This window comes from Sapajus apella, unplaced genomic scaffold, assembly GCF_009761245.1.
Source record: "Sapajus apella isolate SASKATOON/1434 unplaced genomic scaffold, GSC_monkey_1.0 scaffold6, whole genome shotgun sequence".
Lineage (NCBI taxonomy): Eukaryota > Metazoa > Chordata > Mammalia > Primates > Cebidae > Sapajus > Sapajus apella.
Genome location: NW_022436946.1, coordinates 13,872,706 through 13,885,507, shown reverse-complemented (window position 1 = coordinate 13,885,507; position 12,802 = coordinate 13,872,706). Strand labels below are relative to the sequence as shown.

Below are 12,802 nucleotides of genomic sequence, written 5' to 3'. Positions count from 1 at the left end.
TGTGGCCTCTGTAGAGTTCCAGCTCAATGGTTAAGTACAGACACTTTGAAGCTACGACTTCCTATGCTGGAATCCAGGCTCCCCACTTTAATGGTGGTGAAACCTACTAGTAACATACTGGGTCAATATACTTAACGTTCCCTTGTCTCAGTTTCTTCATCTGTAAAATGGGTATCCTAATAAGGTTGTTATTTGGATTAAATTAATTAACACATGCTTGGGTACAGAGGCTCACACCTCTAATCTCAATGCTTTGGGAGGCCGAGGCAGGAGGATCACTGGAAGCCAAGAGTTTGAGACCAGCCTAGGCAACATAGACAGATACTATCTCTATTTAAAAAAAAAAACAAACATTAGCCAGGAGTGGTGGTACATGCCTGTAGTCCCAGCTACTCAGGAGGCTGAAGTGGGAGGATCCCTAGAGCTCGACTGTTGAAGGGTACAGTGAGCTATGATGGCACCATTGTACTCCAGCTTGGGTGACAGAGTGACAGCCTACCTCTTATTAAAAAAACTGACAAATTTTTTTTACTAACATATGAAAAATGCTGAGAACCGTGCCTGGCACACAGTAATCACTATATAAATGTTGTGCTTTTCTCTCTTCTACTTTAGCAGAGAAGATTCACAACTGTGAATCTTAGCTAATGTTTCTGAGGACCAGCTCTTCCACTGATTAGTCAGATTATTTTTTTCCAACACAAGAATTACTCACAATTTTTACATTCAGGAAGGACTGATGAAGTAGTTTAATAAAGTGTTGTACGATGCATTTCTCCTTTGATCTTTTATTAATTTGGTGCAAACGTAATTGCAAGTTTTGCCATGGAAAGTAATGGCAAAAAATACAATTACATTTGTACCAGCCTGATAGCTGACAGAGGCATTAAAAAGAAACATTTCGAGCCAGGTGCAGGGGCTCACAGCTATAATCCCAACAGTTTGGAAGACCGAGGCAGGAGGATCACTTGAGCTCAGGAGATTAAGACTAGTCTGGACAACATGGCAACACCTCATCTCTGCTAAAAATTTAAAAATACATATTAGCCTGGCGTGGTGGCTCATGCCTGTCATCCGAGCTACTCGAGAGGCTAACGCAGAAGGATTGCTTGAGCCCAGGAGTTCCAGGCTGCAGTGAGCCAAGATCATGCCACTGCACTCAAGCCTGGGTGACAGAGTAAGACCATGTCACAAAAAGAAAAAAGAAATACCATTCTGACCTTTATAGTTTTTTTCACCTTCAGTTTAATTAGGTAAAATTCTAAAAAATCAGAATGGAAGAGTCTGATTAATTTTGTGGTTACAGACTGAGATGCCGCTCAGATGAGATCTTTCTAGCCCTTCTACCTCATTTCCTACCTACTTCCTGTTCCTGGTTGTTCTCGGGTTAAACAAAACTAGGTTTGATTTGAAGCAAATCAAACTGTGGAAATTTTAGGCACTTTAGTGGAGGAGGGAGAAGGAAAGATAAAACCTGTTTTCTTAACCTGTCACTTAAAGCCAGAACTTTTATTTCATGTGAGAAAATTTCTCATTTGTTGTTTTCTTGTTTTTATAGGTCTTGTTCAAAAGTTTATTCTAGTCCTAGAGCACACCTACTTGCAGTGAGCCATTACAAACAGTCATTGGCACTGTGGTATTTTAAATTTCTATAGAAACTACCAATGAAAGGCAGAGCAAGTCAGTGCTGAAGAGCCCCTACTGTTAACAAGTCAGGAAACAGTAACTCCCAGAATAACTTCTTCTGACAAGGTCATTAAAATTACTAATACTCATTTTATAAATTCTAGATTACCAACGTGTGGTTGTTTTTTTTTTTTTTTTTTTTTTTTTTTACTTTCTTCTTAGGTGAACTTGAACAGAAATTTGAACTGGAAATCAGTCCTCTTTGTAATCAACAGAAAGATTCCATCCCTAGTATACAAATTGGTGAGTTAAATTCAGTGTTAAGTTTAAATGAATACCGTTGGCACATCTCACAAAAGTCACAAAGAAAAGATCTACACACAACTTTCAGAAGATCAGCACTGAAGGTTTAATCAACATCCCTTTGAATGGCTGAGTCCAAATTAACCCTTTAATCACAACTAATTTACTGGCTAATTGTCTATTGAGAATTTATGAAACATAGGATAGAAGCTTTGTTACAAGCCCTTAACTAACTTGTATTATTTTGATTTTGTAGTTTAGAATAGAGTCAAAATCAGAAAGAGTAGAAGAAAAGTAACAAGAATCAACTATTTGCACTCTCTTCAGGGCATGAAGGTGGGAATTCTCAGAATCTGCTTTCAGGACCCTTCCAGTTTGGGCCACTACCCCTTTTCCCTAACACTTGCTCCCAGTCTCCAGGGCCCAATCTCCAGGCCTAAAGCCTGTGAGCCATGCTCTCCCGCTGTGTCCTGGGATCCCCTGTCTCACTAGTCCTTCCTTCAAAACGTATTTTCAGGTTCATTCTCTTAACCACACTCTCTTGCAAGTGTCAATGGTGGGAAACAAAGTATGATGCCAATGTATCCAAAATAATTATGGCTTTATCTAATTAAGTAATGAAGCAAATCAGTCATGAACTCTTAAGTCATGAAGACCATGAAGCAAATCAAATTGTGGAAATTTTAGGCACTTTAATGGAGGAAATATTTTTGCTCCAGTAAGAATTTCTATCACACCTTAAGACACTCCACCAGTTCCACCCACCTGTAAAGCAAGTCTTTCTTTTCCTTGCAGTTCCCTTCCATTGAACCCGAACTCAGAACTTTATTTTCCTTATAAATGCCGATCCTGACATGTACCAGTTCATGTTTTGTACCTGTTCCCATAAACTTTAGACAGCTGAATGCATTCACAGCGCTACTACAGACACTTGCAAGGCTCAAGGTTTAATGGTTTGACGTTGGTAGGGAAGGGGACATCTGAAAAGATAAGCTGAAAATTAAGAAAACCAGAGCAAGTTAGAATTGTATAATATCACCGAAGGTCAAATCTAATCTACTGTCCCACAAAGGAGTCATAAAGTCATCCTTAGGAAACAGGACAAAATAAATCTAGCTACAAAGATTTTAATGGAATATACAACTATCAAAATAGGTATGTTTGATTATTAGGCATTCATTTTTTTTTCCAAATTGTCCTTAATATTGTTACATAGTTTTGACAGTTAAACTGACTCCTCCACCCCAAAGTTGGGAGCTGGGGGTGGTGACATAAAAAAATAGAACCCAGAAAAGATGATAATACAGAATTGCTGGGTGGCTGGCAGGGAAGCATCAGCAGCAGAAATGCAGCCTCAGCCTCCTGGGATCCAATTCTCTCCTATCAATTGCTTTAGCCATGGAGGCACTGCAGACAAAATTCAAAATTAGATGCTAACTAAAGTCCTAATCCTGAGACTCCCTGTGTTAAGCTCTAGTTAGAAAGAAATTTACCAAGCAACTGTCAATGACATTTTGAACCCCCTAAACAAAAGGACTCACGTGATTCAGCATACAACCTGGATTCGTGAGACAGACCTGATTTCAGAGATTCTGTCTTGTTGTCATGAGAACACACTTATTTTGTCAGATCGTATGTCCTGATTTTCAGCTCAGGAAAATGTGGTTACCATAGACACCTCTTTTAAAAGGGGCCCGGGGTTGAGTGAATAGGAAAATCCTATGGATGCTACACTAGCACACCAATAATAAAGAGAAAGGGAAGATGATTATAAAACAACCCTTAATACATAAATCTTTGTCTGTTTCACACTGGCCAGCTCATAGAGACTGAGGGTTGGGGGGGTGGTAGGGACAGATCAGGCTAAACTGGTAAAAACCCCAAGAGTTAAACAGAATTTGGTGGATTCTGCAGGCTCTAGCCCCCGAGACAACAATTTTTCCAGTGGGTCCTAAGTAATGCAGCTATTTCTTCTGTCCTTATTCCTCTCTGACTGAAACGTTCCCTTTCTTTTTCCTGCCTCAATCCAAAATGAGAATTTTCTGAGTGCCACTCTCAGCTAGTCTCAGACCTGATTTTTCTTTTTCAGTAATTCACATCTCCCCAAGTGGAACTAGGGCTTAATTTCTCCTCCCCAACTCCACGCATCCTTCTCTCTACCAAATTCTGCATTTTCAAAGGAAGATATTAGCCAGGCAGGGTGACTCATGCCTGTAATCCCAGCACTTTGGGACGCTGAGGCGGGCAAATCCCTTGAGGCCAGGAGTTCAAGACCAGCCTGGACAACAAGGCAAAACCCAGTCTCTATAAAAAAAAATAAAAATATTAGCTGGGTGTGGTGGCATGTGCCTGCCTGTAGTCCCAGCTACTCTGGAGGCTGAGACAGGAGGATCACCTGAGTCTGGGGGGTAAAGGCTTCAGTGAGCTGTGATCACGCCACTGCACTCCAGCCTGAGTGACAGGGTGAGACCCTGTCTCATAAAAAAATTAATTAAAACAAAAAATAAAGAGGTATTAAATCAAATGAACCTCTAATTGGTGAAATCTATAGAAGGCTGAAGAGAAAGAGGTTTTCCTTCAATCCTTGTCTACTCTGAGGTTACCATTTTCCCTATTCCCCCTTCCTCCCCCCAACCCCCTTCTATTCCATCACCCCTCCAGGAGGACAATAGCCCTTGAGAAGAGAGAGGTTGGCAGAACACACTGATGGACCAGTTTCCAAATCTGATAATGTGGAAGCCTTCCTTAATTTGAAAAACTGCCTTCTGGTGTCATTCAGACTTTAAAATCACTTTTCTACCTAGCATAAGAAGTCTTGATATCTGAAAAGTACACAGATAGAATACCAGGGTCACTTCAGAAAGAAAATGAGGTTTTTCTTTTTTTTGAGAGTTGGATTTTTAAATGTTGGATTTGTAACTTTTTTATACTGAGGTAAACTTAATATTCGTACTTTGAACTTTAGTACAATTTTGCAAACTGTCTTTTTAGATATCTAATATCTCTTTGAAGGTGAATGATATTAGAAATTAAATATGGAGATTCTGGAGGAGGTAAAGAAAATTCGAGAACAGCAATCAAAATGCGAAGTCCTCATCTGCTGACACCCTGTACAACCTTACCAAAATGCCAAATACAGACATTGAGTCACTGGGTTAACTTTCCCACTCCAGTTCAGGTTCTCTACTATGATCTCACAATATTTAAATCATATTTCACATCAGATGAGACAATGCAGAAATGTACAACAATACTGTGTATTGCTGCATCCCTCTTCCATCTCTATGGCATTCTCAAAGGCCAAGTGTCTGCTGTTTGTTCAACAAAAAGATAATCAAATCTAGCCTGTAAATCACATGCCTGTAAACATACAGGATTTGCTGTTGGAAATTCTCGTTAGGCTGAAAAACATTTGCCTTTTCTCCCCACAGCTACACATCAAGGAAATATACAATAAAACCTAAGTAAGTCCAAGTTTGTGATGATTCCAACAGTTCTGGCTTAGACTGAAAGTTATCTTTTTTTAATAAACCATGTTTATTATGAAAAGCACATTAACAGCAAAACTTGATTAGAAAGCAACAAATCTGAAATATGTAAGAGAACAGACGTGCAAACAAAGAAGTCTTATCAATCTTATCTAGTCATTAAAGCAGGACTTTCATACAGGTAAAAAACCTGTATTCAAAATGAGTGAACATTCTTTAAACTTGTTTAACACAACTGAAAGCAAGACAGGACTGTTCAACGATAATCTTGAAAAAGATATCCCACAGGGTAAGGGTATGAATTCTTCAGGTGATCTAAATATGTGAGGTGTCCCTTCCTGGTGTCATTTGCCCTTTGCATCCCTTCCCCACCTGCCTTCTTTAGCTCCAGGACAGACATATATACATATACATACACACACACACACACACACACACACACACACACACATATTTTCTTATATGTCTTTCTCCCTCTGCAAATAATAATAGCCAATATTCACTGGGTGTTTACTCCGTGCCAAGAGCTTTCTAAGCACTGTACATACATTAAGTCATTTAATTGTAACAACCCTATGGGTTTAGCATTCTCTTTAGCATCTTTTTACAAATGAGGAAACTGAGGCACAAAGCCATTCAGGGACAAGCCCAAAGTGACACATCTTATGCTCCTAGGCTGAGGGTAACCACCGTTATCTTGCTTGCCTTCCTGTCCCTGGAGCTGAAAAATTTTATTAGGCTGAAAACATTTGCCTTTTCTCCCCACAGCTACACATCAAGGAAATACAATCAAACCTAAATAGGGCCGTGCGCAGGGGCTCAGGCCGGTAATCCCAGCACTTTGAGAGGCGGGGGCGGGCAGATCACTTGAAGTCAGTAGTTCGAGACCAGCCTGGCCAACATGGCGAAACCTCATCTCTACTAAAAATAACAAAAATTAGCCAGGCGCCGGGGGTCCCCAGTCGTGCTTGGGAGGGAGCAAGGAGCGGTTTCGCCGCCCTGTGGAGCTGAGCCTGCCCTGCCTGTTCTAGGTTTCATGAGCTACATCGTGGAGCCGCTCTTCCGGGAATGGGCCCATTTCACGGGAAACAGCGCGCTGTCGGAGAACATGCTGGGCCACCTCGCGCACAACAAGGACCAATGGAAGAGCTTGTTGCCCAGGCCGCACAGAAGCAGGGACAGCAGTGGCAGCGGGCCCGACCACGACCACGGAGGCCAAGGGACTGAGAGCGAGGAGCGGACGGCGCGGGAAGGCGACAGCTCCTAGGGCCGGCCCAGCTCAGACACGGACACCACGTTCTCCAGCGCGGGGTGGGGTCCGGGGGAACCCTTGCCCAGCGGCCCATCCACTCTCTGGGTGTTGTCCTGGGGCTCTTTGGAACGCCACCTTCCTCCCACTTACCTGCCTCCCCTTCTTTTTGCAAGTGTACAGAAGCCATTTTTCACCTCAGCATTCGCTGCCAAAATGAGCAACTCCATTCAGTAACGTGGGGGGCTGATCCCACGGGCAGGCTCGCCCTGCTCCAGGAGACCTGATAGGAGGAAGAACGAGGTGCTCCCGCCTTGTCTGCCAGGGCCCCGGGTCCCACTGGACCAAGCAGCAGTTCTCGAGTCCGGAGTGTTTGCCATCTGACTGCTGATCTGCGTGACAGAACCACCAGCATATTTGCAACGCCAAGGATATTGATCTTAAGTGCAAGAGTACAAATAAGAGCGTGAGAGAAAGTACCTTCTATTTTAATAATAATTATTATAAAAATAATAAATCTTTTTAACTTTTATATTTGATGCACTAGACAATGGAGCTGCAACTTGGACTAAGATCATTCAATGTACCCAAACTTGAACAGGGGGTTCATTGTTTTGCTATTGACTTTATTATGCCACTTTGGGGCAGAGACTTGGCATCTTCTCAGCTTAAGAAACCACGTTTCCTATCCAATCCGAAGGGAAGGTGCTGTACAGTTCATTCCTTTGCACCATTAGCCAATCTGTCTTTTATGGATTCCATGACATGTTTATATTCACCCATGTACATTTTCTGTAAATATCAAACGCTACTGATTCCCATGCCAAAATACATGAGTATTATGGGATTGCTACCTGTACAAACAATGGCACTGTGAACAGAATACTGTTAGTTTTAATACAAGAGAATGCATTTGTAAATATGGTATAGAGTTTATTAATATACTATTGTTTGCAGATAAAGGCCTTAACTTTAAACATCTTTCATCTTCTGAAAGCTGCCCGACTTTAATCCTCATAGATGTCTTTCTCAACTGCCTTCCCACGTCCATCTGTATGTTTTCCAGCTAAGGTCACAAACCAAAACTGAATAAAGTCTTTGAGGAAACATTTTGGAAACTTCACATGCATTCCGCTTGAGACCATAGTGTTTAATCTATGGCACCAAGCATCGTTTCCTCAGATTAATGAGACCCTTCAACAAGCCTGAATCAGTCACTTTTCAACGCAGCGATGTTTTAACAAGCCAGCTGCTAAGCTTGTGTTTATGTGACTCCTGTTACAGAACATGGCGGTGCATCAGCCTCACAGGAGACATAGCAGGTCTTGAAAACCTTCTATGACCCTGCCATCTAACCATCAGGGAATTCCCTGCTCCCATGCCACACATTTGTCTGTTATGGCTACAGTACCAAAGTACTTTTGGTGTATGGCTGGTGTGCGTTTCTTTAGTGTCAAGAGTAACTGGATTTTTCTTTTTCCTCAATCTCATGTGAACAACTACCCAACTGTTTAGCTGAAGTTCATATTATTTAAGTAAAGAAAATATTTCAGTTGTATAACAGACTTTACCTTCCTGGCAGGTCATTGTAGTTAATTATGTCTTTTAGCTAGGAGTATCACCTTGGAATTTCGTTGCCATTTTTTCTGCAGACACTTGGCCGTAAAATCAGTTTGTTACAGCATTCTTCTCTAGGCTGCTAAACGCTGTGCATTGAGCCTTTTCTTTAGAAGTTTCAGCATAACTAATGTTAGATGAAAATTGCTGATGTCTCTTTCTTTTTACCTTAAACAGCGTGGTAGTGGGAGAAGGATTGTTTCTGCCACTATCAACCTATTCCTCAAGCTGGTAGAATGAAAGCTAGCGCTCATTTCCTAAGTACAACTGTTTTGGGAGGTTTTCTCCTAACAAACAAGTAAAATATTGATTGACCTGTAATAAGTTCCTATAGAGAGACTGAGGCTTGCAGAATTAAGGTTTAGGGGAAATTTTGGAAAGTTGGTTATATTTTCATTAAAGTAGGAGAGATTGTCAGAGGGTGCTAAAGAAAGTGTGAAGATCTTATGAAATGGGTGGATGGTAAGTTGAAATTATTGATGTGGGTAAGAAGGGAGGTTGTGGAAAGCTAACAGTAACTTTGTATTTTTTTTTCTGTAAAACTCTGAGCTGATATATTTTTCTGTATCACTTTAGTATTATGCAGCTCTCAGCTTGGTGAGGTCCCAGAAGAGAATATGTAAGATGTATTCCTATTTCCGAGCCAGTCTTACTTTGGTTTGATGGTGCAGAAAGGGCTTTTGAGTAGTCTATTTTTAATGTATATAAGGTCAAATCAAGGAAGGCAATTGCTGGGGACAAGAAAGGTAGGGTTAGGAAAGAAGACACCATTTTAGCTAATGGGGTTTCTGCCTTGGGTCTAAAAAATGGCTTTGTTTAAATTATATGATCATTTAGATAAATGAGATTCCAGGTGTGCTTAGTAGTTCCAAGTTGATAGGGCAAAAGTGGCTATGTTACAATTAGGTCTTGAAGCACTCACAGAGAAAAAACTGCCAAACATCCAGTGGGTAAGCTTGTGATGCAGCTACAAGTACATAAAAATCTGAAGTAAAATGAGGCATAAACTCAATGCAGCTGCCTCCCTCATTCCACTGTCTGCAGAGTTCTTGAGTTCCTCATTTGTTGGTAAAAAGAAAAAGAATATGAATGTATTTTTTTCTTGCCTATTAGTGGACCTCTTGCAATATTTCAATAGGAGTCCAGTTACTAGTTAAAACACAGCTATTGGATCATCCACAGATTTTATCTTTACAATCTTGTTCTCCTTGTCCATGGACCATCGATAGTTGGCTTGCCAAGTTTAATACTTTCATTGCTTGAGTAGAAAGGAATCAAAGGGCTGTGTGTAGTAACCTGATGGTAAAGTTAGGATCAAATTAAGACATAGAGAGAGAATATATATCACGGCCAGGCCTGATAGGCAAAACCTGCTCTTGCTTTTAATAGCAGTGATGAATTGTCAGGACCTTATTTATGAAACGCTGATCCCGTAACTCCCTGCTAGGCTGAGTAAAAACCAGGCTCTTTCTCCCTGCTTATGACTTCCCACAAAGGGACTTGCGGCATCCTGCAAACTTGTCTTCAAATAGTGCTTTCTACAAAACTAGCATTTGTTTTGTAATCTTTTCTCATGTTGAATCAGATCTGCTCACTGATTTAGGTTTGGTTATGAGCTTGTATCTCACTGTATTTCTCATGCTTTGTTCTTTTAAACCCTTTAAAAACTGTGTCATTTTGTATACATGTGTGAGGTTTGGGAAAAAAAAGAAAAAAAAAAACACCTTGTGAGTTTTGCTCAAAATGTGGCCTAAATATCCATTGGCATGTCTAGATGAACAATTAAAAATAAAGATCATTTCTTTAAAATATCACAAGATGAAAAGATCCTAATTCTCACCAAGGAACATGTTACCAGCCAACCAACTGGATTCCATAAAAGGAAGCCACTGCTCAGGAAACGTTCAAGGAAAGAACGCAGGTGCAAACATGGTCCACGTGACTCCTTCCACTTTGGAGGCTACAGAAACACCCATGTATGTCCATGAAGGTATCACTTGCTGGTTAGTGCCAAGTTAGAGAAACCGGGCCACAATTCAGCTCTACATTTCCCCAGAGTCCTGATATTTTTCTGACTCATATTTGTCAAACTCATATATGAATGAGAATGAGGTACAATGTTTTAAGTTGTAAAAACATAACCGACTCAGTGCAAGAATTATTTGTGAACAATAGGTTCTCACATTTCAGAATTACAGGCCATGAAGAACAATAGACCAGTTCAGGCAGAACAACTGAGTATTCTAAATCCATCTGGAAAGAGAGAAAAAAACCACTGCCAATGTTTCCAATGTTTTCTTGGAGCTTTATGTATTGTCCTCATTTTATTAAGATTTGTGTTCAGAATCCCTCTGACTACTTAACGACTTCCCATGTTTGAATGCAAAGCTACTTTTTCATCTGTGGATGTTCTATATCACACGATAAAATCCAAAGAGATGCCTAGTAGTATTTCATGTAAAGGTCAGGCATGACTTCCAAATGTACATGGGAACCTAGCTGAAACATTGTCAAATAGGCCAAGCCTACATGAGCAGTTAGATTTCGATTAAAGAAATATTGATTGAGGGTCTACTATGTGCCAGATGTGGAGCTAAATTTTGGGATATAAAAAGACCCAGTCCTTCCAGGAGCATTCAAGCTTGTCCCAGAGACTGGAGTTACCAGTGAACACTTCTTAGAGAATTCGTGAAACAGCTGTGATTGCTCAAATGCAGCTAACACTCCCTCCTGGCATACAACACAATAGAAAGCAGACACTTCCAAGACAGAAATGGATCCCAATCCTGGTTCTGTCACTAATTTATCCTCTGACTAGAGAGAAGTTACCAAAAAACTGCTATAAAATTATTTCAAGACAATAATATATTTTATAGTATTGTGTGGCAATTAAAAGAGATTGCATACAAAAGGCACTAAGCATGTCCTCTGGTACATGGTAGATGCTGAATACATAGAGGGTCTCCCTTCAATTACAAAATCTTACCAAATAGCCATTCTTGCAGTAATAGGAATGGGGAGCGTTTACGGGGCACAAAATATAGATAAAGAAGAATTGGTGGTTTCACACTAGGAAGTCAAACTTATAATTAATCCAGAGAGATTATTAGAAAAAAAGTTTAAGTTTTAGCTGATGTGGTTTGAAATAACATTGGCTTGTCTTAGTCATCTACGCAATTTATTTCATTGTCTGAAATTCAAATTCCCATATTAAAAGTGCTGATATAATCTTCAGCATTTTCTTTCCTTTTAAGGAAGCAAGGCAGTAGGGTTTTAAAAGCATTGTTAGGGCACTGTGGCTCACATCTGTAATTCTACCACTTTGGGAGGCTGAGGCAAGAGGATTGCTTGAGTCCAAGAATTTGAGACCAGCCTGGGCAATGTAGTGAGACCCCCATCTCTACAAAAATAATTTAAAAATAATAAAGTGTGGGCTTTGGACCAGGTACCTTACACCGGTATCTCAGCCCTTTGGTAGGCCAAGGTGGGAAGATCACTTGGGGCTAGGAGTTCAAGACCAGCCTGAGCAACACAGCAAGACCCCTGTCTCTACAATAAGTAAAAAGTAACTTAAAAAAAGTGTGGGCTTCAGAGTCAGATAGACCAGAATTTAAATCCCTCATTATCATTAACTACCTAACCCTAGGCAGTTTATTTAATATCTCTGAGCCTCCATCTCCTCATGTATAAAATGATAGTAACATCAACCTCCTGAGTGGTTGTGAGGGTGAAATTAAATAACATACATAAAGTATATAGCACAATTTTTAGCAAAAAGGGAGTACTCAAGAAATGTAAATTCCTACATCACTTAAGAAAAAAATGTCTATGAAGTGGGAGTTAGGATGTATTTTTCACTTTCTGTAGATTGTGCCAAATTTTATGCAAATGAAAACAAGATGCATTAACAGAGACGGAGAGCGATTATATCTACAGGTGGCCAGGTCAGTCATAAAAATAATCCTTGTATTACGGACAAAAAACTATTTGAAAAAATGATTAAAGAAAAAAGACAGTGACTCAGAGGTGCTAAGGATATACTGATAAGACCAAGGACAGCTCCCAGATCCTTCCCCTTGGAGACCCCACCCCTCCCTGACCCCTCCCGGACCCCTAAAAAACAAAGCAAAACAAACAAAGACCAAGGACAAATAAGGGATTATTTCTTAAGATTTTAAAGTAAATATTCCACAGTTCAGCCCAAGAGAACTAGTCGGTCTGGTTAATTTAAGACTTTCCTAGAGCTGACAAGAATACAGCCCTGGCTAGATAGAAGACTTAGTTAAATAAGCAAAATTTGATAACCTATCAGGTTTTCATGATGTCCACCCAAATCCTACAATTCCTATCCACCAAGGTTCCTGGTAGCCCTTCCCCTTGTCTCCTCTTCATCAGATCCTTTCTGGCCACTGGCAACAGAGGCTGAGGACTCCTGGAGAATCTCTGCAAATAGATGGCTCTGGGCAACACAGGAAGACCCCATCTCTACTGAAACTGTTAGAAAATTAGCCAGGCATGC

General features: G+C 40.5%; 1 protein-coding gene across 3 annotated transcripts in view; it reads left to right on the top strand.

Annotated features, from left to right (window-relative positions):
* The window catches only part of PDE7B (phosphodiesterase 7B), a 326,468-nt gene extending 316,374 nt beyond the window's left edge, over window positions 1–10,094 (top strand). For all 3 annotated transcript variants that reach the window (XM_032274704.1, XM_032274705.1, XM_032274703.1), the window contains 2 exons: window positions 1,849–1,929; window positions 6,449–10,094. In XM_032274704.1, the coding sequence (XP_032130595.1) occupies window positions 1,849–1,929; window positions 6,449–6,684 (317 nt within the window). In that variant the 3' untranslated portion in view covers window positions 6,685–10,094. The remainder of the gene's footprint in view (window positions 1–1,848; window positions 1,930–6,448) is intronic.
* The last annotated feature ends 2,708 nt before the right edge of the window (window positions 10,095–12,802 follow it).